The sequence below is a fragment of the Camelus dromedarius genome, chromosome 14, assembly GCF_036321535.1.
Source record: "Camelus dromedarius isolate mCamDro1 chromosome 14, mCamDro1.pat, whole genome shotgun sequence".
Classification (NCBI taxonomy): Eukaryota; Metazoa; Chordata; class Mammalia; order Artiodactyla; family Camelidae; genus Camelus; species Camelus dromedarius.
In genome coordinates, this window is record NC_087449.1 from 39,293,713 (window position 1) to 39,319,515 (window position 25,803).

The following is a 25,803-nucleotide window of genomic DNA, read 5'->3' on the forward strand; positions in this document are numbered from 1 at the left end:
TTAGTGGGATGGGGACCTCCTGGGCCCAGTGGCTCCTCCTGGGAGGTGGCTCTGCAGTGCCTGTCTGACCATGGCTGGCAGTCACTTTAGTTCCCACCAGTGGACTCACCATCCGACTTCAGGGAACTCACCCAAACTTCATTCCCACTGACCACTGTCCCACACGCTGTCACCTTCCTGCGACTAGGAGGACAGTATGGTGTTTGAGGACTTCTAAAGTGAGGAGCTGGGTAGTGTTTGAAGGGTCAGCTAGCTATGCAAGCCTACTGGCAGAAGCCCGGGACTTGCTAGCAGGCTGAACAGGAATTAAATCCCTGTTGGGCCACTTAATAACATTTGAACCCTTGTAAGTCCCTTCTTTCTGGGCCTCAGTTTCCTCATCTGTGACATCAGGTCATCATGCCTGTAAGGGATGTAAGAGAAGGTGCTGTCTCTGTCCTGATGTGTGCCCCTCCTCCACCAGTGGAGGTTGGTGGCAGCCAGGTGGCGTGAGTAGGGGATTGAGGGGGGCAATGGAGTGCTGGGGGCCTGAGCAGATCGATGCCCCCAGCACTTCCTTCCCCAACCCCAGGAAAACAATTAAGTACAGATCGATGGGTGGCTGCTTTGAATATGCATAAGTGAGCACTTGACCTTCAGCGAGATCTGCTCCCCCACCACACACACACACACACACACACACTCTTCATGTACTCCCCTCACTGCTGCTTGAGTTGGCCAGGTGACCTTACCCCTCCTCAGTTGAGCCCCGACGTGGCACTTGGCTCTACAGTCTGTCCCACCTCTGGGTCGAAAGCAACTTGACCACAGTTAGGTGGTTGGCCCCTTCTTCTTCACTTCAATTTTCCAGCCTGTGGAGTAAAGTCTGGATATGGATATATTAGTCTCCAAGTCCCTCCCAACACCAGTCTTTGTGATCAGTAATACTGTGGGGAGGGGACCAGCAGAGGACTGGGGACTCTGGAAAGGTGGGGTGCATGGTGAAGGAGATGCCCAGATGAGTGGAGGGTTCCTGATGAGGAGGATCTTAGTAAATAGGAACTCTGGAGAGGATCCTGGTGAGAGGCACCCTATGAGGAATGGGGGCCTCTGATGGGGAGACACCCAGGAGAAGGGGAGCTCTCAATGAGGAAGGGGTTTTCTGGAGGGGGCCCTGGTGGAGAAGGGACCCAGCAAGGGGACTCTCATGAAGGGGCACGATGAGAGTTAGCCCTTGCTGGGAAGACTTGGGGGACTGGGGGTGTTGGTGAGTGATGGGGCTGGTTCAGGGGTCAGGGCCTCTGTTAACAACTCTTGCCTCCTGTCTTCCAGGCTTACAGCTTCGCCATGGGCTGCTGGCCCAAGAATGGACTTCTAGACATGAACAAGGGCCTCAGCCTGCAGCACATAGGCCGGCCCCACAGCGGCATTGGTCAGTCCCTCCACATACCCCCTGGCAGCTCGGTCAGTCCCCTGCCCACGTGCCCCAGTCCCCTGGCACACAGAGGGGATTGGTGGTTCATTCAGTGCTCTCACAGGGTGCTGTCCACAGCTTGGGGGAGTGGGGAAGGGGGTGGAGTGAGGGGAGAGTGGAACCGGACCATTGGAAAGGATCTCTGGAAACAACCTTCAGGAGGAGGCCAGGGGCTGGGTTTGGGTGGGTCACAGGTGGCCTTGGGTTCAGGCCAAGGTGTCCCACCCTCGGCTGCATCTCTGGTGGGTGATATCCTCAGAGGGATGGGCATATGTCAGCTTACCCACCCCCCTGGAGCTGGAGAAGGCTGTTTAATATTGTTTCAAGTCTGTGACCACTAAACTGGGCGATCAATGGGAGTTAAGGAGATGAATTATTTAAACCTCACCAGCTTTTAATTAGTCGGGGTCCTTCTGACCGATGGCTCCGTCCATAGGGTATTGACTCCCCCGCAGGAACAGCAGCCTCCATTGAACGGTGCCTGGGTTGGGAGGGGCCACTTGGGGTACCAGAGTGGGGTGCACTCTCAGGGGGATTCCTGTGTGGGAGGGGCGGGAGTGGCTGTGGTTCTAGGCACTGGAGGCTCCTCTAGCTTCTTATATATCAATGTGGATATGTGTCTGTGTCTGTGTGCGTGTGAATGGCACCTTAAGCTGCATGTTTGTCTAGGAGTTTATATGTGTCCGTGTATGTGTAGCTGTTTGAGGGATGTGTAACAGTGTATTTGTATACATTTCCCTGAGGGCACCTGTCTGTCTGTGGAAGCAGCCATCAGCCTGTGTGTATATCCATCAGAAAGTATGTTTGTTCATTTCTCTATATCTGCACGTGCACACGTGTTCATGCAGATGCTTTCAAGCAGGGTACTTGATGGGCATCGGCTTTGTTCCAAGTGGGGAGGAGTGGGGGTGTTCCTGGGTGGTGCTTTGACATTATCATAACCTGTGTACCTTTGGGAAGGTATAGGGGGTGGAACTGTGAAGATAAAAGAAAAGGATATGGTCACTTGCTACAGACTAGCCCCTCATCCTGTCAACAGATGTCACCAGAGCCTAGTGGGTGCTGGGCATGCTGAGTGGAAGTTCCTGTCCTCAGGGAGCTCAGCCCTGGGGGGAGACAGACTGAACTGGGTGGTTTCCACCCAGGGTACTCAGAGCCATGATAGAGACACCTGGGTTGCCCCAAGGGCGGTTTCCCCTGCCCTCCTTTGCCAAGTGGCTTCTACTTCTTTATTTACATTTCACTAATTTCAGGGATGCCCCATATCATTCTTTTTGGGACACCCCAAGGCTCTCCTGGGATCTGAGGGAAAAAGGAAGTGGTGGACGGGCCTGGGAATTGGGAGTGTCCTGTACCAACTGCTGTTCCCTCCCATGGGAGCTATGCCGGACCACCTAGAGGAGACCCCAAACCCAGTAAATCGATAGGCCTTGGAGGTCAGCCAGAAGTTTCCTAGAGAAGATGACACTTGAGTCAGGGGATCCTTGAAGGATAAATAGGAGTTTGCTAGACAGACAGATGGGGGAAAGGTTTTCTACTTTGGGGGAACTGTGTGTACAAAAGCCCCAGGGCAGGAGGAAGCCCAGCATGCTAAGAGGACAATTTTGGATGTTTGCAAGTAGTTTCCTGTGACTAAAGTGGGGCATTTGGGTTAGGGAACAATGAGAAAACAAATGCAGAAATAAGCTAGCCTTGAATGCAGGTTAGGGGGTGTGGCTTTTTCACGAAGTTTTGAGGAGACAGAGGAGCTCTGATCCCAAATCAATGAGATGGTCTGTGCACAAATCATTCCAAGTAGGTGCTTAACAAATGCTATGGGTGGATGAATGAACAGTGAGTAAGTGGATGAATCAATGCAAGAGGGATGGGAAAGGGAGGGACCAGAGAACTGGGACCACAGAGAGTACTTGCATTGGCCCAGGGGAGGAGGAACTGCCAGAAATTGAGGCCTAGCCGGTGGGAGGGGCTGGCAGGACTAGGTTAATGCACCCTGCACAGCCTTGTGTTGGTTGCCCTGCTTCTGTGTATCTGTCCCAGTGGGTGTCTGTGAGAGGAAGGGGTTCCTTGTTCCCCTCTTTGCTGCCTCCTGAGACTCAATGATGCCATCTTTGTCTGTTTACCCACATTGACTCTGACCTGGGACCCCTGAAGTGTCTTCTCCTTCAGAGAAGGTTTTTCCATCTGGGTGGGCCCCAGGGGACAGCCCAAGGCAGTGACAGTGAAGTAAAGACTTTGGAGCCAGAAGCAGTTCTGGCCCTGTGACCTTAGACAAGGGACAATGTTACATGCCTCTTGGGGCTGTTGGGAAGGCTCAGTGAAGTCCCCTGCGTGGAGGGCCTGTGCCATCCAGGCACACAGTGGGTGCTCAGGGAGCTCCTAGCACTTGGTCTTTGTATCTGAATGAAGAGGGCTGCTCTGCCAGCTCCTGGCTGGCTCTGAGGTGTGAGCGAGGGTGCTTGGAAGGTGGGGAGGATGCAGGGCATTAATTGGGCTGGGAGAGGCGGGGAGGGGAGGTGTGGGTTTTGAGCAGTGAGGTTAATGGCCCTCGCGCCAAAGAGACAGCTTTAATGAGCTTCAGCTGGCGGTGCCCCGAGTTACTGTGCGTGCTAAAAGGGTCGCGCTGTAAGAGTTTGATGTGGACTGTTTCCCAGCCCTGGGGTCAGGGGTCAGCTCCTGTCACTGGCCACTCAGGCTGGTCCTCAGTGACATGGTGCTAATTAACTGTGTGAGGAGCTGCCAGCCTGAAGTGGGGAGTGGTACATATCTTGCTGGGTTGGGGGGGGGGGTGGTGAGGCAGCACTGGTGACGCTGGGCAAGGGGCCTGCAGATCCCACAGCGTAGCTGTCTCTAGGAGCTGCCTGGTTCTCCCACAATGCCACGGGGGCAGTGGCAGGGTGTGCAGATGTCTGATGACCCTAGGTCCTGGAGGGGTCTCCTGAGCCTCCTTCTAAGGTACGTGTGGCATGGGAATCCTGTGGGCCTACCTGGTGGGGACTCTTGCTGAGCATCGATGTGGTGGGGGTGCCGACAGAGTGAGGGTTAGGCTGATGGGCAGGGCAGGCACATGGGCTGTGGGAGGGAGTGGCCCACTGGGATGGGGCTCATGGCTGAGCTGTTTGAGGAGCTGTGGGGTGCTCAGGTAGAGGAGTGACCTGGTCAGAGCTGGGTTTCAGTCAGCCCCATCTGAGAGTTTGTATAGGGAAGGCTAGTGAGGAGAAGCCGCACAAGGGGAGCTGCAGGGGAGATGCAGTAAGGCATGCGGGAGGTGGTGGTTAATTCCCTGTGTTCGGTGAACGTTTGTTTCCTTGCACCTGCTGTGTGTCAGGAACTGTGTTGGTGCTAAACATGCGTTGGTAAAGACAACAGGGCCCTGCCCCACAGAGCTCTAGGTACAGTTGTCAGGATGGGCTCATGGCTTGGCCCTGAAGGCTGAAGGAGAGGTAGGGTTCATGGTTGGAGCTCCAGGCAAACAGGGGGCTGTCGCATAGCTGCTCAGTCTGGGAGGGGTGCTTCCTCCTGGGGGAGTGGGTTTGGTCTTGGGGGCCTGATGAGCCGGGTGGCATGGAGCAGGTCATGGGTAGGGAGGGATTGCACATTTGCAGAACTGCTGCCTTGTTGTGTCAGCGGGCTCTGTCAGCGTCCTTGGCAACTCCCAGGGCAGGGCGGCCTCCACAGGGGACTGCCGAGTGCTGTGTGGTCCTTCTTTTGCTTTAGCACAGCCCTTGCAGTATTTGGAGGCACTTAGTAGTAACTACTTTAATTTTCACACAGTCTCATAAAGGCAGGCATCATCATGCCCATTTTACAGGATGGGAGGCTGAGGCTCAGTTAAGTGACTTGCCTGAGGTCACACAGCCAGTTGAACTGAGGAGCCAGGATTCAAACCCAGGCCTATCTGAGCACAAAGCCTGTGTTCTTGCCACTGTGCTGAACTCAGAGCACCTTTTTGGTGTTGGGCTTTGTGCTGCCAACAGAGACAGTGAAGAAAACACTCACATCCCACATTTCCCTCAGTGTCTTGTGAAACACTCAGGCCTTGGCAAAGCTTGGGAAGCAACAACTGAGGAAGAAGAGGGAGGGGACATCGCCACCCGCCCCCTTCCGCTACAGCCACCCTCAGAGCCAGGGCTCTGCCACTGGGCTTCCAACTTCCATCTGACCCCAACAGTTCTACACTGTGAGTTCTGTTTACTCTTCACCTTTTGGCCCAGGAAAATCTTGTGCATCTCTCAGGTGCCACCCACTCTGGGGATCTTGCCTGGCCCTCCCAGTGTGAGTGCACAGAATGCATCCCTGGGCCCCGGATCTGTTGGGGGGAATGGTCAGGCCCTACATACCTGACCTCTCTCAGGGCAGGACTCAGGCCTCCTCCTCTTTTCTTTTTGGAAACCTGCACAGGAAATGCAGGTAAAATCTCACCTATTGTTGGGACACAGAGGCCGCACAGACTACTGATGTCACAGGTGGGGAGAATAACCAGAACCTTTCCTGGTGCCCAGCTGGGTGGTCCTGCCCTGGCTGCGTAGCCCCTCTGCTCAGGGGCTGGGGGGTCTCACAGCCTCAAGTTGAGATGGGATGGCCAGACACTGGGTGGACTCCCTCAGGAGCTTGCTGTCCAGCACAGTTTGGCCAGAGAGCTGGGCTGGCAGGTGGCAGGGTGGGGCCTGGCCCTAGGGGGCAGTGCTGGCCTGTAGGCTCCCTGGAAGGAGTGGGGTGTCTATCAGAGTCCAGTCAGAGCGCATTAGCTCTGTGACACGGATCTCATTAGCGCCCGTGAGAGGTGTCACTGCAGGAGAATCGTTGGTTCAGGGAGATGCTTGTACCAAAAGGAAGAAAGGACAGTGACAGCCTTTTCTCTGCCGCCTCTGCCACCGCGCTCCCTGGGCCTCCCGCCCTCCTCCTCGTGGGGGGGTGGGGGTGCGGGCTAATGAGCTCATCTGCAGTACGGCTCTGCTTTCCCCTCCTTGAAGTTCCCCCGTCCCTCTGAAGACCTCAGGCCCAGGATTAGCACACACCAAACGCCAGCCCCTCTCTTGCCCAGCAGGGAGTTCCTTCTGATCACCCTTCTCCTGCTACCATGGGCGAGGGAAAGAGGTGGGGCCAAGCCAGAGCCACTGGGGGGGGGGGGTCACCCATTGAAGGCTCAAGCCCCACTACCTCCCTTGACAGAGTGACCAGGTCTGCTTCTCTGCAGCGGGCTCTTCCCCAGCATTCCCACCTTCTCCCCTCCCTTTCCCCACGACACCTCCTACACCTCCTATCCGGTGTCCCCATCCCTGTGGTCCCCACCCCTATGGTGAACCCTCCTCCCAAGGCAGGGAAGAATGTGGGGACTCTGGCTAAGGATTTAGCAGGGAGCATTTAGATCTGATCTGATCTGATCTAGGACTTTCTGGCTCAGCTAGAGGGCTTCAGAATCAACCAGAGCCCAGTCTGGTCTTTGGTTGACCTGAGGGTGGTGAAGTATTGCTATGCGGTCCTGCAGACCTGATAGACTCTCCCTGGCTGTCCCAGAGAGGCAGAGGGGTCCCCCCCAACCCCCCCCCCCCCCCCGCTTTGGCCACCTTCAGGGCTGGGAGGGAAGGAATCAGCACAGCTGCCTTAGGAGGAGGAGGTAGAGCCGCTGGAGTGTGTGCCTCCCCAGCACTGCCCATTCCTCCCCTACTCCTGTCCTGTTTTTTCTAGTGTGTCCCAGAGAAAGTGAGGGGCCGGGGGATGGCTCACCATGAGAAGGGGTAACTCTCCAGGCATCGACAGGGTCTCCACTGGCCTGCCTGCATAGCACCCAGTGCTGCTCCCTCCTTCCTTCCTGAGCTGGCATCCTTGAAGCCCCAGGGATATCTGAGGAATTGATCCTTGCCAGGGACCAAGCTCTAGTCTTCAGTAGCAGCCACAGATGAAAAAACGGATAGACGGATGGACAGATAGATGGAGGAAGGTTCTGGTGTATGTCTGCCTGTGTTCTGTGTGTGTAACACACTGGGAAGTACAATCTTTGTTTCCCTACCTTCCTATCCCCAGGCCCGGCTTGGCCTCCCCTTGTCTCTCTGTATCTCCTGTCAAACCATCGCAGACGTAAATGACAAAGAAATCAGAAAGACAGATCAATGCTGGCCAAATTAGCACTTGCAGATAGACTGTGTGGGGATGTCAGCGCCCTGACCCCTGGTGATCTTGCAGCCTCCGCTGCTGATATTATGCAAATTGCATCCATCTGGCAGGACCTGCGTGCTGGCTGCTCCTACTCAGAGGAGTAATGGGCTGGGGGTGGGCGGGAGTGTTGGAGCAAGAGTCGGTGGAGTGAGTGTGTGCGTGTGTGTGCATGCGTGAGCATGTGCTCAAGTGTGTACGAGGGCGTGCGGTGCCCACCAAGCACTGGGCAGTGATGGAGTGATTGACAGGGCAGATAAGGGGCTGCATTGGATTCCTTTGGGCTGGGGGATTAGGAGCAGCCATAGATGGGAGATAACCGGACTTCATTTCAGTTTATTTTCCTCCTTATCCCCTCTCCCCACCTTCACTCCCCGAAAAACACAATCTCTGTAGTTTGTGTTTTCATCAATATTTGCAAGTCATTACCACTGGTTTAAGGTGAGAGACAATGTCAGGGCCCAGATCAGGCTAGCCCTTCCCCCAGTCCTGTGAAGGTCTGGTACCCTGAGCATGAATACCTAGAGCAGCCCAGACAGCCTTCACTCCAGTGGTGTTCACAGCATCCCCTCCTCCCAAGCCCACAGTACTCATGGGACCATCCACTCTCATGGACCAGCCCCGCCAACCTACCTCATCTGACCTAATGCCACCTGACAGCTCTTAATCTTGGACCCTGTCCCTCCCACCTGAAACTACTGTGTGACATCCCTGCCCCCCAAGCTTTGGTTCCAGCGTGGGTGCTTCTGCCGCTGGTATCAGTTGGGTCTCCTGGGAGCTGCTCTTTTTCTTCTGTAGGACTCTAGACCCTTCCTCACAGCTCTTCCTGTCCCTAACACTACTGACCCAGCGGGGCACAGTGCCCTGTGGCCTGTGGAGAGGGGAATTTGGTCTGGTCTGGTCTGAATCTGTCATCTATACCAGTATCCTTCCACAAGGTCCACTTGTAGTACAGAGGACTTTATATCTGTTATCTCATTCAATTCCCAAAGTCTGTGAGATAGGGGCTGTCAGCTCTACTGTGTGTGAGAAAACTGAGGCTCAAGAAAGTTATCATTTACCCAAGGCAGCAAGGCAAGGAAGTAGGAGAGCTGGATTCAAACACGTATTTCTCTAGGGTCAGAGACCTTAACCACCACGCTCTCCTGCCTCACTGCCGTACCAGCAGCCCTAGTCACTCAAGCACCACCTGGATCCGTTTAAGGGAAGCATCCTTGCACAGTAGGCAGAAAAGTTCCTTCAGCCCCTGGCCTCTGATCATGGATCCTGACCCAGACCAGATTGCTGGCCAGGCTGAACCAGCCGAACCAGACCAAAGGGGACAGTCTTCAAACACATCTCACCCTCTGGAGCTGTGTGTCTGAGACAATTGGGCTGTAGCAAGAAGGACACACAGAGGACAGAACGCACCCAGCGGCTGAGCCAGCGGGGGATAGATCACAGCACGTGGCATCCAGGACCCTGCAGCTCAGGGAGAGGGGCTGAGCTGCTCAAGCCAGCCAGCTGTAGTGGCTGAGGGTACAACTGTCCCAGGGGCCCTCCAAAACTGTGTCCCTGCTGTCCCCTCGCACCGGGCAGGGTTGGGAGCTGGGAGTGCTGGGGACATGTCCGGGGACACGTGTGCAAGGGGAGCTTGTCCTAATGAGGAGAACATGGCTGCTAGTTAGGCAAGGGGCGGGCGGGGAGCCGCAGAGCTGATTGAAGGCAGGGGCAGGGGTCAGACAATTAGGCCCAGATCCGGCCGTTTGATGTGAGTTCTGAGGCCTCAAAGCCTCCCTTCAGCCCGTTCCCTCCACTCCCTCCTCTCCCTCCTCTTTCCTTTCTTCTGCCCAAAGGCAGGAAGGATGGAAACGCTTACTCTCACTGTTACTATTATTAAACTCTGCAGCAGGCCAGCCAGACCCCAGGACTCCTGCCCACAGGGGGCACCCCAGGACCCCGGAGGCTCCTCGGGCCCCCGGGGGGCATCTGGCCAGAAGCCAAGGCCAGCCCAAGGACAGGGATGGACTGAGCCCCAGGGCAGGGTAACCCTGCTGTCTCTCTTGCTTCTGAGGGAATGAAAGAGGTCGCCTGGTGGGTATTTGGTCCTGGGGCTGCCAGGGCCACATATCAGGTCTGCTTTGACCATCACCTCCTGTAGCCACCTGGTTCTTTCCTGTTCTGCCCTGGGGATTTGGGGGTCAGAGTGTGGACCATTCACGCTCATACGCAGTCACACAAATTGTTGTCTGCAGCAGCCACACCAAAGCCTTGCCCCACAAGATAAAGATACATGGAGCCACCCAGCCCCACTGTGCTGTCACACTCATACACCAAAGCAGAAACCCTCCCCCCATGTCATGGCCACACATACCATCACAGGGCCCCTTTAGTCACACCCACAGAGTCTTGCCCAAAAGCCCTGTCTTCAATGGCAGGGTCCTGGGAGCTAAGCCTCTCCCCTGGGGTGGCTGGGAACAGCATTCCGACCTTGTGTCCAGGGTGGGTGGGTACTAGGCCCAGTCCCCCATCCTAGGATCTAAGCCTGGAGAGCTGGTACTGACCAGACAGTGGGAGAAAGCCAGATTGGGGGGGGGGGGGCAATGGGGAGAGGGAGGGTGGGAACAGAGATAAATGTTAGCTCATTTCTTCCGTAATTAGTTACTCCCTCATCCCCGCATTGTAATTGTGAACAAGCTGTAATGTTTAATTAGTCTGTAAATGAAACCCCAATTTCATAATGGCCTGGCTGACAGGGCTAAGTGAGCAGGGGGAGGCGGAGGGGAGGTAATAGGGAGGGCCTGCAGAGGGGGAGGGCAGGCTTGTGGGATCACCTCCTCTTCTCTTCAGCCCCAGCCTGGCCTTTCTCAGGGGAGGCTCTGTGACTAAGTCCAGTCCTTGCACTCCTGCCTCTAACACCCTCTACTGGCCCTTCTTACCAGAGAAAGGAGAAGGAATGGAAGGTTCCTGGCATCCTTCTGCCACCCTCCCTCCCTCGTCTTCAGTTCTCTGGTTGGGATACCACAATCACAGCCCAATCTAGATGCTTCTGGTTGGAGAAGGCGACTCTAGGGGCCCAAGCCCTGTGACCCCAGCAAGGATGATGCTTCCTCCCTAGGTCCAACCTTCCTCCTCCTGAAGTCACCCTACTGAGAGGCCCTTGCTTGGCACCTGGACCTCAGGATCTGGTCCTACACCTAAAGGAGCCAGTGATTGGCATAGGATAGGCCCCTCCCTCTCCAGTCCCACTGCTAAAGGGAATCCAGCAGCCGTGCTAGGCTGACACTCCAGGCCAGACGTTACTCTTCGTAGGTATCTCCACAGACTGCGATGACCTGGAGCTGCCGCAGGGGGGAGCCCCCGGCCCCACCGCTTGCCTCTTCGGTCTCTCCCAGTCTCCCCAACAACATCCTCACCGCCTGTACACGCCCCCGCCCCGCCTGCTGTAGCCATAAATCTCAATTTACGAGGGCGGCTCTGGTGGGGGAGGGAGGCAGCGCTGCTAATGACGGCTCCTCAGCCGGATTTTTCATGTTGCACAGTCATAAATTTTTAAGAACAGCATGGGCAGCACGTTAGCGAGTTATCGAGGCTGCCTCCATGCTGACTGCCTAGCTCCAAGAGAGCAGAGCCCCGGTAGGGCAGAGGAGGCATCAAGGGCAGGGGTGGGGCCCAGCAGCCAGACTAGTCTGAAGGCAAGGGTCAGGCTAGGCCAAGCAAGCAGCCTGCCGGGAGCATTGGCACTTGGCGGGGTGGTGCTGCCAGAGCAGCTGCAAGCCAAGGACAGGCACATGGGTGGGATCAGGCATGTGTGACCGTGGCGTTGGGAGGCGCTGATGGATGCCTGTGCTCCAGGACTTGACACTGTGATGTACAGAGGGCCTGGAGACATATGGATTTTCAAAGTGGCCACTTTGAATAGAATTACGAACCCCTAACCACATGCATGGTGAGCTCTCTACCCTGGCAGAGCTATACTTGGTTCATAAACAAGGTGCCTTTTAGGATTGTTCTCAAGCACTAAGGTCCTTGGGGAAAGGCCCACAGAGGGGGGCGGATCTGTGGGTGTGCTAGAGCCAGGAGCCTGGAGCCAGGATCCTGGGGCCAGGCTAACCTTATTCTAGTTATGGCCCATCACTTCCAGGGTGTGTGGTCCTGGGTAAGACATTCACCATCCAGGGCCTCTGTTTCTTCCCCTTTAGCTGGGGTTGATGGCTGCTACCTCTCTGGATTGCTCTGACAGTACTATAAAACCCTGAGTCCAAGTTACCTCATTTGTCTGTTTAAACATCTGGGTAAATCTTGAGGGGAGTATCTGGGTAAAGATCTTGCTGGGAGATGGTGGGGCATTTGCTTTTGTGCAGTCATTCATTCAGAAGACATTTGCTGGGGTCTTCTGGGTGCCCAGTCCAGCGCTGGGTTTTCAGAGGTGAGGCAAGTTCCTTTCTGGGAGGTGATGTGAGCACTGAGGCTGAGGCTGGTCAGAGCCCCCAGCCCTGGCCTGCCAGGGGCACACCAAAGCCTCAGGGTGCTGAGGGGCCCACACTGGCCCCCTCAGAAGCCTCCAGGCCACATACTCACCTGAGTTTCCTGATCTATGCAGTTGAAGGTTCATGGTCTTCGCCACCCTCCCACAGGGAGCCAGATAGACACCAGGTCAGGAAAGCAGACGCAGCTAAAGTGGGCATGGTGGTGGGAGTGTGCGGGTGAATCGGGGCGTTCAGGATAACTCTTGAGCTAGTCCACCGGGACAGATGCTTGGTCATTTTAGGGAGAAGGGTGTCCCCGGGAGGCCTTGCTGGCATCAGGCAGTCCCCTGCTTCTCCTCTGGCCACTCTCATGCCCACTATGGTGCAGCAAGTCCCCCCCCACCCTTTTCTGGAAACTGCTATGGCTTCTGTCACCCCAGGGCCTTCCCACGTGGCTTTATTTTCCTTGGGAGCTCCCCATTCCCACCCTTTGGCCTAATTAACTTCCACTCGTCCTTGGAGCACTGCTCAGTTTGCTTTTCCAGGGAAGCCTCCCCTGACTCGTGGACTTGGTCAGACCCTACCCTGTGCACCCCTCCTCCGCCCCCTGCACTCCACCTTCAGAGCATTCCGTCACAGTCCTCAGTAAGAAATAAGTTGTTTAATGCTTCTCTCCCTGCACTGGATTGTAAGTTCCCTGAGGACAGGAACTGCTGCCTGTTTTGTTCAGCTTGTGTCCCCAAAGCATGACCTAGCGTCTGACTCATGTAGGCAGATAGTAAATAAAACGTGTTGCCTTGAATTGAGTTAAATTGTGTTGGGATGGCCCTGGCCCACCCCTGGGTGCCAGGGCAGGGGAAGGGGGCTAGGGAAGTGCCTGGAGCTGAAGTGGTTCCCATTAGTCCTCATGATTAATTCACAGCCACACTGTGATGGAGTGGGCTTGTCCCCAGTCAGCGCCTCCGCCGGGGCCCACCTGTTAGCGACAAACAAACAAAGGGGATAAATAATGCATTGGGAGCTGAGCCAGGCAAGGCGGCGGTATTGAAATTAATAGGGATTAGCTGAGCAGCTTGAGGATGAAATATTTACCAGGTGGGACTGGGCTTAGGGAGGGCAGCCCCCCTCCCGGAGTCCCCCGGCAGAGCTAGGCCCTTCTCCAGGGCATCATTGGCTGGGACCGCGGAGCTCCAGCACCACTGCTTCCGCCCCCAGATGTCTTGGTTCAGGACAGGCTGGCCAGACTGGAGAGCTCAGGTACCAGCCAGTCTCCTGGCACAGTGCGTCTTGGAAAAATCAAGATGCTGGAAGGAGTGGAAGTGGGGAAGGGGCCAAAGCTGCCGGCACCTTGGAGTCTGGGGAAGGACTGACTGATTTTCAGGGCTTGTGGGCCTGTCTGGGCTTCTGGTGGCAGACGTCAGGGCTGGAGTAGGTTCACCTGGGTTCTCGTCCCCCCACCCTCCCTCTTTCTTTTCCCCTAGTCCTTCCTTCTGTTAATACGTGTTTACTGAGGGTCTCCGTGGAGAGAAAATCTGTGCCCTCTGGGGGTTTGTGGTCTGGCAGGGGGAACTTCAGGTGCTGTGGGAACACATAGAAGGGGTTCCTAATGCCAGCGTGGGGACCCAGGTGAGGCATCTCAGGAAACCATAGGGAGAGCAGGTGAAAAAGCTGAGAGGCAAGGCAGAGGAGAGAGTGGGCAAGATGAGGCCCAAGAGGGACACCGGGGCAGAGCCCCGGAACTTAATGAAGGAGTCTGGGCGCTATCCTGAGAGCAGGGGGGCACCATTGGAGGCACTGGTGCTGGTGGCTGGTTGTTGTTTTAATTATTAACTCCTAAACTTTTTACTTGGAACTAATTTTACATTTGCAGAAGAGTTTCTATATATATATATCTTATCCAGCTTTCCCTAATATTAGCATCTTACATAATCACAGCTCAGTAATTAGCACGAGGCAATTAACATTGGTTCTTTCCTATTAACTAGACTAAATGCCTTTTTTCAGTTTCACCAGTTTCCACTTATGTCCTTTCTGTTCCAGGATCACTGAGGGGTTTTAAGACAGGGAGTGCAATGACCAGATGTGTGGCGTAGGACACCATGGAGGAGATTGGCTGGGGCACTGCTGTCACCTGGATGAGCGAGGGTGGCACCCTGGACCAGAATGGTGGTAGTAGGAATACAGGTTTAAAAACTGTTGGAAAATATATGGTAAATAAAGCTTAGGGGTGGATAAGTTTGCCCAGGGAGAGTGCAGAGAGTGAAAAGGGAAAAAGGCCCGTGACCACTCTGAGCAACACCCACATCTTAGGGTGGTCAGGAGAAAAGGTGGTGTCACTGAAACAGAGAAGAGTTTCACAGCATGAGTCAGTCTGTGGGTCGATCCAAACCTGAAAAGCTGCTGTTGGACTTCAGCCCCGTGAGGCCATAAGCATCATTAGAGAAAGTTTGGTACGGAGCTGGTGGGGGAATCATATCGCAGGGCAGGAAGTGAGGAAATGGGACCTTGCATGCTAACGACTCAGAAGTTTGGCTGCCAAAGGGAGGAGAGATTGGGTCCTAGCCACAAGGGAAAAGGAGTTAGAGGGAACTTGCTTTTAAAGATGGGAGAGATTTAATATATTTACATGCTTATGTGAAGGAGGCATTACAGAAGAAGCAATTGAAGCTTTGTCAGAGAGAAAGGGGGTCACTCATAACATAAGGCCCCAGAAAAGGCAACCAGGTTAGACTCCAGAAGCCAGGTGGAATGAGGGGATGGGTTTCAGAAGTGACATCCAGACAGGTCCCCTAGTATCAGGATAAGTAAGGACTGGCATAGGCGCAGCGGGCTGGCTTCTGTGTTTCCTGTGAAGTAGGAGACAAGACTGTGGGTGAGGGGTCAGGGGCGATGTTAGGAGTAGGGGGCTTGAGATTTGTAGAAAGTAGAGAAATTTGAAATTGTCACGAGGGAGAAGGAGGGAGAGAGCGTGCGCACTGATGAGGAACATAGAAGATTGGCTGGGCAGTTTTATACACCCAGTTGAGGCTGATGACTATGATTTTATGAGTGGCATGAATCTGTAAGGTTGCGACTTTCTCTGATCACCCTCAGCCCAGATGCAGGCATAGAGAAGGCAGAGTCTGTGTTTTTCCAGGCAAGGGTCGTGGAAGGAAAAGGGAGCAAGAGAGTTGAGACTTGGCAGGAAAGGATTGAGTTAACGGGCCATGGAATCCAAGCTCCAAAGTGAGGTGTATCAGTTATGTTGCTAGGACAGAAACTGCTTGGTATGTACCCAATATCCATTGACCTTCTTTATTGAATAGGGCCCCTGTATAATCAGGTGCAGCAGGTATACCCAGTTAAAAGGCTACTTTTTTAGTTTCTCATACAGCTAGATATGGTTATGTCTCTGAGTTCTGGCTAGTGAGATTCAGGAAAAGTGTTGTGTGGAACCTCCAGGAACAATACTGAAAGGGAAGAGACTCAGTTAGAAAGTACATTATTCTTGCTTTTTCCTTCTTCCAATTTCCAAAATGTGGATGTGATGATTGGAGCTCCAGCAGCCATTTTGGACCATGAGATAACCTAGAAATTGTAAGCAACATGCTAAGAAGTGTAGGGGAGAAAGAAGCTTTGAGTCTCATGACCTTGTGTTGCCGTGGGGCTTATAAAAAGGCAACTTAAATTACAAGTCACAGACATACAATTTTACTAAGAAAAGATTTTTATGCTCTTCCCTTTGTTTTCACCTGGGTTCCTGTCTAAGCTTGACTCCTTTGGCCTTTTTAATAATGTGGCCTGTGTCCTGAGATAGAGCAGGAAACAATTTGAGCAAATGTTTCAAGAGAGCATAACAAGGGTTACCAACTTCCTACCCTGAAACAGTGTCCTCGTTGCCCTTTGCCCGCTCTCCATCTGTTTTGTCATTCTCTTTCCTGCCTTTGCATTCTGTACCAGGTAGTATGCTTTTGGCTCCAAGAAAAAGAAAACCCAGTTTAAATCTTAAATAACAAGAGGATTTACCACCTCACAAAAGAAGTAAGGTTATCCTAGTTTTGTTTAATTCAGCATCTCAGCAGTGTCATCAAGGACCCAGATTTTTTCCACTTTCCTGTTCGTTTATCTTCAGCATGTTCTTCACAGACTAACTCCCCTCAGGGTTTGAAGATGGTTTCTGCAGTCCCAGACATTATGTGCAGACTTGAAAACATCCAGCAGAATATAAAGGACTATTCCCCTCCCCCCGCACTTCACCTGTCTTCTTAAGAATGAAGAAATTTTCCTTGAAGATCTTCAGCAAACCTACACTCAGATCCCAGTAGCCAGAACATGTGGCCGCTCCTAAACCTGTGGCTGAGGGTCAGGGAAGGAGGAGCCGGCTCTGCAGAAAGGGCGTGCCTGTGGCGTAGGCAGCCAAAGTGGACGGGGAAACAGGCAAAGACAGGAGCGGGGTGTATCTGGAGAGAGTAGGGGTATAAATGGTTTCGAGGTTCCAGTGAGATGAAAGAAAAGGCGTATTATTGTCAGTAACTAGGGATATTTGCGTTTCATATTTCAAAAGAAGAGCAGTAGAGGATGTTAACAAGGCAGAGGGTGTGACTGTGGAAATGGGTGAAGGACAGATACAATGGAGATAGTTGTGCTGAGGTCAAAGGACAGAAGTCTGGCAGCTAGCTTCTTAAAGGACAGGATGTAGAGGCCGTAACAGGCAGGGCTCTTGGGGAGGAGGTAGGAGTGGTCTGAAATGACTGCACATGCTCACAAAAAAGGCTTTGGCTAGGCTGCTGGCACAGGGGTCTGGGGCCAGGTCACAGGCACCTGGGGCATAAGGACAAGTAGCCTAACCTCTCTGTATCCCAGTGTCTCCATTTTGGAAAGAATCTGCCCCGACTAGTCAGGCCATTCTAGAAGGCAGGGAAGCCCTGTCACCTTCCAGTTGGAGCCGCTCAAGGACCCCCAGAAGACAGTCCCATGGGAGACCCCTAGGGACAGGGTAGAGTGGGAGCTTGGTTGGGGCAGAGGTGGCTGCCAGGTGTGGCAGACGGTCCTCAGCTATTCTCAGTAGCCCGCTCTTCCCCTCTCCCCTCCAAAACCAGGTCCCCTTCTCTCGGCCTTAGGTTATCCGGCACTTTTAACTGTGGCATCCCAGAGCCAAGAGGAGGGCGAGGCTTCTTGGCTCTTCTACCTGGTTGGGGCCTTGGCCGAGGACGAGTGGGGGGAGACGGCACCCGTTGTAATGGCCAGGGCAGCCGCCCTGTTACTACGGCGTATTTCACTTTTAATTCTGACATATAATGTAATGATCTTTTTTAAGGCCCGATGATATTATCTGCCTGACTAGATTATTGAGTCTTCATCATCTCCAGATAAATTTATGGCCAGGACGAGGCTCAGGATTTATCATCAGTCAATAGAGCTCGATACTCTAACAAGGCGTGTAATAAGATATACATATTTAATGATCCAGGGGGAGGAGCGCTAATGGGAGCCCAGAGTGAGTGGTCCACGGGCCAGGGCTCTGCCCTAGGGCTGCCATAGCTGGAGGGGCATGGATGTGGTCTTTGCCCCGTGGTCCCCAACTCTGGCCTTTCTTGGGGTCTGCCTCAGTCTCCTCTTTGTCACGGCCCTGAAGGAGAGGCAGCACTGGGGACAGAGTCAGAGCTGGAGCTCAGAGGGTATACACGCGCCCCACTGAGAACTCCTCTCCCAGCTTATGGGCCCTGGAGGGGTTGGGATGTCCTTAGACCTGTCCGCCCAGGCCCCAGAGCATCAGGGCGGGCCCACAAGGGGAGGGAGTGCCGGGGCTCTGTGCCCGGCCCGCACTGATGGTGACGGATGGTTTTTCATTACAGCCTCTCAGGTCCTGCCCGCGCCCTGTGTGGAAATTCTATTTATTCCCTAATTTGTAAAAATTCCCTCTTTATCTGATCCCAATCAGGGCGGGGTAATTGGCTCTCTGGGGCAGCGGCTGGGGTCCTTGATGAAGAGCTATGTGGATGTACCCAGTCCGGCCCCCACCCGGCCCGCCACCAGGGCCCACAATTAATAATGATTTGCAAATGGCAGACAAGCAATAACACAGAAAGATGTGGCGTCCGCGCTGCCTCTTCATTTCCTCCCCTCGCAGATATAAATGGCCACAGAACAAAAACCCAGCACTATAAATTCTGGAATTAGTTATTCACTGGGATAAATGGGGCCTGGAGCCACCAGCTCCTCTCCCGCCACCCTTCTTGCCTGCTTTCCCGATCTGGCTCTGTCCCCAGGTGTGTTCCCGAGCCTGGCCCCTGGCTCCTCTGCATCTTTGGCTCCCAGCTCAGTCCCCCAGCTTCCTCCTAGACCCTTCAATGCCACTCCGATGCCCCTTCCTGTGTGGCCCAGAGTTGGGAGTGGACACCTGCACTGGATCTGTAGCTTCCTCAGCCTCTGCCTCCTCTGATTGACCTCTCTGGCTTTCTGACCTGGCCCCTGGCCCCACTCTGCACTGGGGTTTGTAGGGAGTTGACACGTCCTGCCAGACCTGGGAGTCTGGGTCCGGGCTGGTCTTGCGTGTCTTCTTTGGCATTTGGGATCAGTCCAGTCTTTGCCTGGCCAAGTCTGAGTTGGGCCCCTAGTGGCCAAATGTCGTGTAAGTGACTCTGTGCCTACTGATCAGGCCTTTGTGGGCTGTTGGCACAGGCATTTCTGGGCACTACGCCCTCTCGGCCAGGCGCATCCTCTCCCTGCCCCCCAAGTGGCTGTGAGCTGGCGGGTAATGGGCGTGTAATGGCCTCATTTCCATGCCCGGCCTCCAGGAGCGGCAGTAAGTGTTTGATTGCCTTAATTTCCAAACACATCATTATCCCAGCTTTACCAGCGCTTAATAAACACTTTATGAGGATTTTTTTAAAAACATCTTCGGTCCGCATACTTCTCTGAAGTGATAAACTCTAATTAAGTCTAATATTTAAAAATATGGTAATGGTGAGTTGTTTGAATAAGTGGACTGCATTTCTGTAATTTCATTATTACGTAAAACACGCTAATTATTTGGAGCACGCTTATTACGGAGAGAGAAATCGCCTGCTAATCAAGATGAAATTGCCTTTTCCCCTTATTGTGGAACCACCGTCATCCTTCACCATCAGCCCTGTGGCACCTCCAGGCACCTCGGTGGGGTGGAGGGGGGATGTGGGGAGGGGCCAGAGGAAGGGGTCAGTTTGGCTTTGAGGCTCTAAGGGCTCTGTCTGGGAGGAGGTGGGGGAGCTGTGTCTGTGGGGAGAAGGGACTCTGTGTCTGTGGGGTGTGTCGGGTGGGCCAAGAGGACTGTGGGCCACATCTGGAGCAAGGAACAGGGGTTGGAGGATATCAGGGTATTTCTTTTGGAATAACAATATTATTACTGGATATTATTGGAATAACACCAATACTACTAATAATAACTAACCCAGCCACTGTTTTAAGCACTTCACAAATAAAAATTCATTTCATCTTTTTAACAACCCTTTGAGGGAAGTAGTTGCTATAATTACCATTATTATTCCCATTTTAGAGAAGAAGAATCCAAAGCATAGAGAGGTTAAATGAAGTACTCTAATTGCTTAAGTTTAGTTATTAAATGATGGAGTTGGATTTGAACCCAGAATCTAAGGATATAAAGGGGCCCTCTGCTGGTTTTGTCCTAAATTCCCTGCCGTAGCCTCCTGTCTCCTGAGCTCCCATTTGCTGTTGTGCCCTGAACTGCACCCAGCCGTAGCTTGAGATGCTGGGCCCCAGCACAGAGTTGCCAATGTAGCAAATAAAAATATAGGACACCAGTTAAATTCAAATTTCAGATAAATAACAAATAATCTTTTCGTGTAAGTGTGTCCCACGTGAGGCTGGAGACATATTTGATCTAGCAGTCCCACTGGCCCTTTGCGTTCAGGCATGCTGCTGCCAGGATGTCCAAACAGACACAGGAAGAGGTGGCAGCAAAATGAGGTTCTAGAATGTCGACACAACCAGGGTTCTTGCTCTTTTTTCCTTACCATGGTCCCTGCTCCGTGGGCTCTGGCCTTGTCCCTCACCAGCTCCCAGAGATCACTAGTAAGCTGCATCGCCAGGCTGAGCTTTTTAGGCAAGAGGCTTTAGGTTGTGTCTGAGTCTTCCTCCAGGCCACACTGCCTCCTGACCCCATACGGTCAGCGGCTTGTCACCCCCGCTGCTCCTAATGTCCTCTAAGTCCGGCTTGCCTCTGATCATGTCATGTTCATTCTCTCTCTGGCTCTGACAGATCCACATATCCGAGTTGTGTGTAGGAGAGAGGCATCATTCCAAATGTGCAGGGAAAGTGTGGACAGTTCAGTCAGTGACAGGACAACTGGCTAGATCTACTAGCGGAAAGATAAAGTTAGATCTGTTTCTCACCACATACAAAATAAACTCCAGGCCGATTCAAAAGTTAAATATAAAAGCTGAAAGTATTAGAAGAAAATATGATAGTTTTCTAATAACACTGGGATAGGGAAGGCCTGTTTAAGCAAGATATAAAGCCTAGAAGCCACAAAGGAGATGCCTGATAAGGTTAGATGTCCCATAGGAATCTCAAGACTTAACACATCCAAAGCTAAGTTCATTGCTGCCCCAAACTTGCACCTTCTCTGGTTTACCCTCTCTCAGTGAGTGGCACTCAAATCCTAGACTCAGCCCTCCCAGTCCCCTCATCCAGCCTTGCTCATTCTGTTCCCTAAAAGTCTCTTGCCTCCATCCACTTCTCCACATCAACAATGTATATGCACCTCCATCTCCACTGCCACTGGCCTAGTCCTGGACCAGAAATACATACTACAATCTGCTAGTTGGCGTCTCTGCCTTCGGGGTTAACCCCTCCAGTCCTCAAAAGATAATTCTGAAACACAGGTCTGGTCATGTGCCTCCTTAAACATGTGAGTGTCTCCCCATCATTCCCATAATAATAAAATTATAAGCTGCTTAGTTTGGCATTCGGGGCTCTGCAGGGTTTCCTCTAGCTAGTCACTACTAACCTCGCCGCCTTCATGTCTTACCACTCCCCTGCCTCTTCATCACCCCCACGACCTGCTAAACTTAAATTCTGGGGGGACACTCCATATTCCCCCTCCAGAAGTGTGTGTGGGCTGTCTACTATGCTGAGAACACCTCCCCTCGACCCCAGCTTGCTGGCTAGGCCCCTCCACATACTTAACCTCGTCTTCCCAGGAACCCTTTCCTGACCCACAGCCTGAGCACGGGTTTTTTTGCACCTCCTTTTCTCATAGCACTGCTCACACTGCACCACTTAGAGGCACAGTCTCTGAGCTCCTGAGGGCAGGGAGCTACAGAGTCTGCAGCCCTGTGGCCCAGCATGGCCATGTGCACCCAGCACACAGAAGGTGTCAGCGTGTATTTGCTGAATGAATGAGTGCATGAATAAGTGGTCCTCTGAGAGTTTCCTCGGGCCCCTTCCTTCCTGAGGGTGGCCCTAGCCCAGGCTCTGCATCCTGTCCTCTACCGTTCAGTTCCCAGTCAAGTGCAGCCACCTGGAGCCTGTCAGCCTCAGGTGCTTGCCCTGTGTGAGTTCTCCCTGGGTGTCCTAAGCCATCTGAGCCACCTTCCACTAGCAGCTACTTTGCCAAGCAGATATTTGACTACCCTTGGGCCCAGCCACCAAGCTCATCCTTTGCTAGATGCTGGCCCCACTCCTCTCGGAGGGATTTATGCAGCGGCACCCCTCCCATTACTGTCCCAGTATACAAAACATTAAGTATAAAAACATTAAGAATTAATTCCAACATAAAGAATATTAATGCCCAAAAAAGAAGAGGGTCATCTTGTCATAAGTTGATGACTCTGCAGGAACATAAAAACAGGTTAGTCTTCTAGGATTTGGAGATGAGGAAGACCAGCTCTCGGAGGGCTCTATTGTGGGCACAAGGCTGTCCCCACCTACCCCAGAACAGCCTCCAGCTGGCCTCACTAGCTGAGTGAGGTGCCAGAAGTTGGGGCTGCTGGCCCAGGTGGCCCCAGGGCTTCAGGAGAGGACTCTCCAGGAGGTCGTGTTGTCACCAGGCTCCCTGCTGCTCTCTCTGAACTTTTGGTCTCTAAAAAGCCCCAGATTTATCTCTGTGTAATCAGTGGGTTGCACTCAGGGGGGCTTCCAGGGCTGGAAGCCCATTCAGAAAGAACTGTACCGTTGACTTGCTAGGTGAGCTGGAATGTGTCTTCCCCAGTCTGGGTCTCTGTCTGCATTGTAGGAGACCAGTGGCAACAAGTTAGACTCCAGAATCCCTGGCAGACAGGGTCAGTAGTCAGACTTTGTGACACAAGTGACAAGTGGTTTCCCCAAGTGTTCTGGCAGGGGCTACGCCAGAGAGCAGGGATCTGCTTTTGCAGGCCTTTACCTTAAAGTCATACTAAAGAGTGTGTGACTTGAAACTGAGGGCAAGGGAGCCACTGAAGGGATTTAAAGAGAAAAGAACGTGATCAGATTTGTGTGAGAAAGATCACTTTGGCTACAAGAGAATGGATTAAAGGCAGAAGAAAGAGGACCAGCTGCTGTTGTGAGAGTAAGAGATGCGGGGGTCCGGACTGGGAGGTGGGTGCTGGAATGAAAGGAAGTGGATGGTTAGACAGAGAGTGAGGAGATAAAACCCACAGTTCATACTCAGTCGGATTTGGGGAGTCGGGGAGAGAGAGGGCAGGGTGTCAAGCTTGAATCAGGTTTTTTTGGGGACATTTCAGGGTGCCATTCACTGGGATGGAGAACACAGGGGAGTGAAGAAGCTTGAGGGAGAAAATTAGTTCATTAGCAGACGTTTTGAGTTTGTATGGATATCTAGAAAGAGATGTTCCAGAGGCATTTGGATCTGTGGTGTGGAGCTCAGGAGAGAGGTCCAGGATGGAGACAGTGATCTTCAGGTGTAGCTGAAGCTCAAGGTGTGGATGAAGCCATCTGGTGTGTGGAGGGGGCAGAGGGCAGGGACAAGGCTGGGGCACATGACCTTCCCCCAGCCCCGGACCAGGCACAGGTGCAAGGTCACTGCTCACCCACTGGGTGGCTGGTGGCCTGCGGGGAGGGGCTGGGCACATTCACTTGGGCCAGGGGAGGCAGATTGAACGATTTGTCCAGCAATGAGGGAGGAGCCAGATGAAGTCAATAGAAAACTAATTTTCTTTTCTGCTGGAAGAAATGAGGTGTGTGGCCGCTGGGTAATTGCAGATAACGAGGAGACTTATTCTTAATATGCACAGCGGCCATGGTCCCCAGAGTCCCGGAGACAGGAAGGATTGGAGGTGCCCTGACAAGGCCAGACTCACTTGGGAAGAAAATCACCCTATCGTGGCCCTTTCAGTGGTGCCATCACAGCCTCTGGACCCTGTCATAAACCTTTCTCACTCCCAAGCCAGTGCTGTCCCACCCCCACCTCTCCTGCACAGCCATTCCTGCCCCGTTCCCCCTCCTGTCAACTGCCTAGCTCCTATCGCGGCCTCTCCCTCCACCCTCTACCCCACAGCACAGGCATACACACTAAGGGAGACAAATGATGGGGCCTCAGCTGAGCGGGGCGTGTGTCCGGCCCATAAACCACAGGGATGGGTCACGTCTGGAGTTGCCATGGCCGCCACTACCCACCCATCTGTCTTCCCACTGTTCTGCCTCAGACCAGCCCTCATGGCTTCTGAGTGCCTGGAGAACAAGGTGTCCCTGTGCCTGGGTCACCTGTCCATGCCCACACCCACCATGGCTACTTTCATATTGAGCTGGGAGAGACAGGACCCTCTGTGACTTGTCTGGCCAGACCCAGAGAGCTTATCTGCTCTGTGCAAGGTCTGCAAAGCTGCCGCCTGGCTGATACAGGCCTGGCCTGACCAGACTCCTCCCACTCCCACAAGTCTTTTTCTAGCTCTGCTGGGTCCCCTTTACTAGTCTAAGGGGATGGCAAGCTCAGCAGAGGAGGATGGTCCTTGACAGATGCAGGGGCCTCCTGACCTCACCTGGACCTTACCCACCCCCGCACACACCTGATTAGGACATCGACATACAGTGCTTTTGCAATCACAGCATCGATCCCATGGGGGCTGCTGTCGCTGAGGTCCTGGTTACATCTCAGGGGCATCCATGGGCAGTGGGACAGGGGTGAAAGGGGAGGCAGGTGAAGGGCATCCTGGCCTATGCCATGATACTGAGGCCCCAGGAGTACCTGTTCCTGCAGCCACAGGGACTATAGCGTTTTCACCATGGAATTTCTCATAGGGATCAGTACTGCAGAAACTGCTGTGGCAGGGTTTGGCTGGCACAGACATCTTTCATCTGAGATACAGCCAGAGACAGGGCAGAAGCCTGACCAGCACGCCTGCCAGGGTGGGAGAGGCAGGGCTTGGGCTGAGCTACACAGGTGTGCCCAGTAGAATGCTGCTGGCCAGGGTGTCGGAGGACCACAAGCCTGGCTCCTCTCCACCGGCCTGGGCTGCACAGGAGCAGGCACCCAGGCGGGTGGCTGTTGGAGCAGGCAAACCTGGGGCCCTGGCCTGGAAGTGCCGAGGCATGTGCCTTGTCACCAGTGATTATGGCCTGGGCCACATCTCCCACACACACGCAAGTGCCGGCAAAGTCACCCTGGCCGTGGGCGTGATGAATGGCCGCACAGTAATGAAATGGAGACATCAAGGCGGGTGGCGGGAAGACGGAGTGTGGCGGACGGGCCGTCCCCACGCGGCGGCAACAAGAAGAATCGCCCAGCGGCCAGGGGCCGTCAAGGGAGAAATTACACATTTACTCTGCCTTTTTCTTACTGCGACGGCGCCCATACATCACCACTGGGGCCGGGGCGGGACACGCCGGCCAATTTCCAGCATGAATTATGGGGCTGAGAAGCACTGAGACCAGGCTTCTGCCGGCCCACCATCACCCAGCTCAACCTGAAGCTGGAGATGCTGCCACCTGGGGACAGGACCCCCTGGTGTAGAGCCTGTGGCTGCTGAATCCAGCCCTGCTTCCTACCCCCACCTGTGTAAGAGCACCTCTGGGCCCAGAGGGGAAGGGTCTGGGGCCCATCTAAATCGTCTCCTCTTCCTCTTTTTAGATGACTGCAAGAACATTGCCAACATCATGAAGACTCTGGCATATCGAGGCTTCATCTTCAAGCAGACATCAAAGCCGTTCTGACTGGCCGAGGACGGGATGGGGCAGGACAGGGTAGCTGCTTGGCCCAGCTCAGAGCCCTCCTCTCCCTCACCAGAGGGGCAAAAGGAGAGTGGCACAGCTCTACGTCCAGAGTGTCCCCCAGCCTGCCCTGTGAGCTTGTGCCCTGGGTAAGGCTTGGCCACTTGGCCCCTCTGGAACAGACACTTCGTGCCCCCCATCCCCACCCCTCAACCTCAGCTCAGTGTCAGCCCCTCCCATTGTGGGCTTGGGCTGGGGGACCTCCTCTTCACCATCTCCTCCCTGGTACACAGGCTTCTGCTGGGGCCACTGAGCCCCCCTGTGCCCCCTCCCATCTGTAGTGCATGGTGTGTGGTGCCCCCAGGGCTCCAGGACAGATCAGGCCCCACCTTGTGTCTACCCCCATCCCCGCTGTGAACGTACCACTGAATAAAGTCGGGGAAACGAGGCCCTGGGTGTGTGTGTGGACCAGGTTGTGCTGTGCCTGATGCTGCCTGGATGTGCGGGGGTTAGAGCACGTGTGCTCAAGGCCACCAGTAGAGCTGGCCATCACTGGAGCACCTATGAGACCCTCACTAAGTACGCAGAGAGCCATGGGGACTGTCTGAGCACAAGGCGGTGTTCCAAGT

General features: G+C 53.8%; 1 protein-coding gene across 6 annotated transcripts in view; it reads left to right on the top strand.

Moving 5' to 3' along the window:
• The window catches only part of ERI3 (ERI1 exoribonuclease family member 3), a 123,104-nt gene extending 97,482 nt beyond the window's left edge, over positions 1–25,622 (top strand). For 5 of the 6 annotated variants that reach the window (XM_064493646.1, XM_031465615.2, XM_010982290.3 and 2 more), the window contains 2 exons: positions 1,312–1,411; positions 25,095–25,622. In XM_064493646.1, the coding sequence (XP_064349716.1) occupies positions 1,312–1,411; positions 25,095–25,177 (183 nt within the window). In that variant the 3' untranslated portion in view covers positions 25,178–25,622. The remainder of the gene's footprint in view (positions 1–1,311; positions 1,412–25,094) is intronic. The other variant, XM_031465611.2, reaches the window with a different exon arrangement.
• The last annotated feature ends 181 nt before the right edge of the window (positions 25,623–25,803 follow it).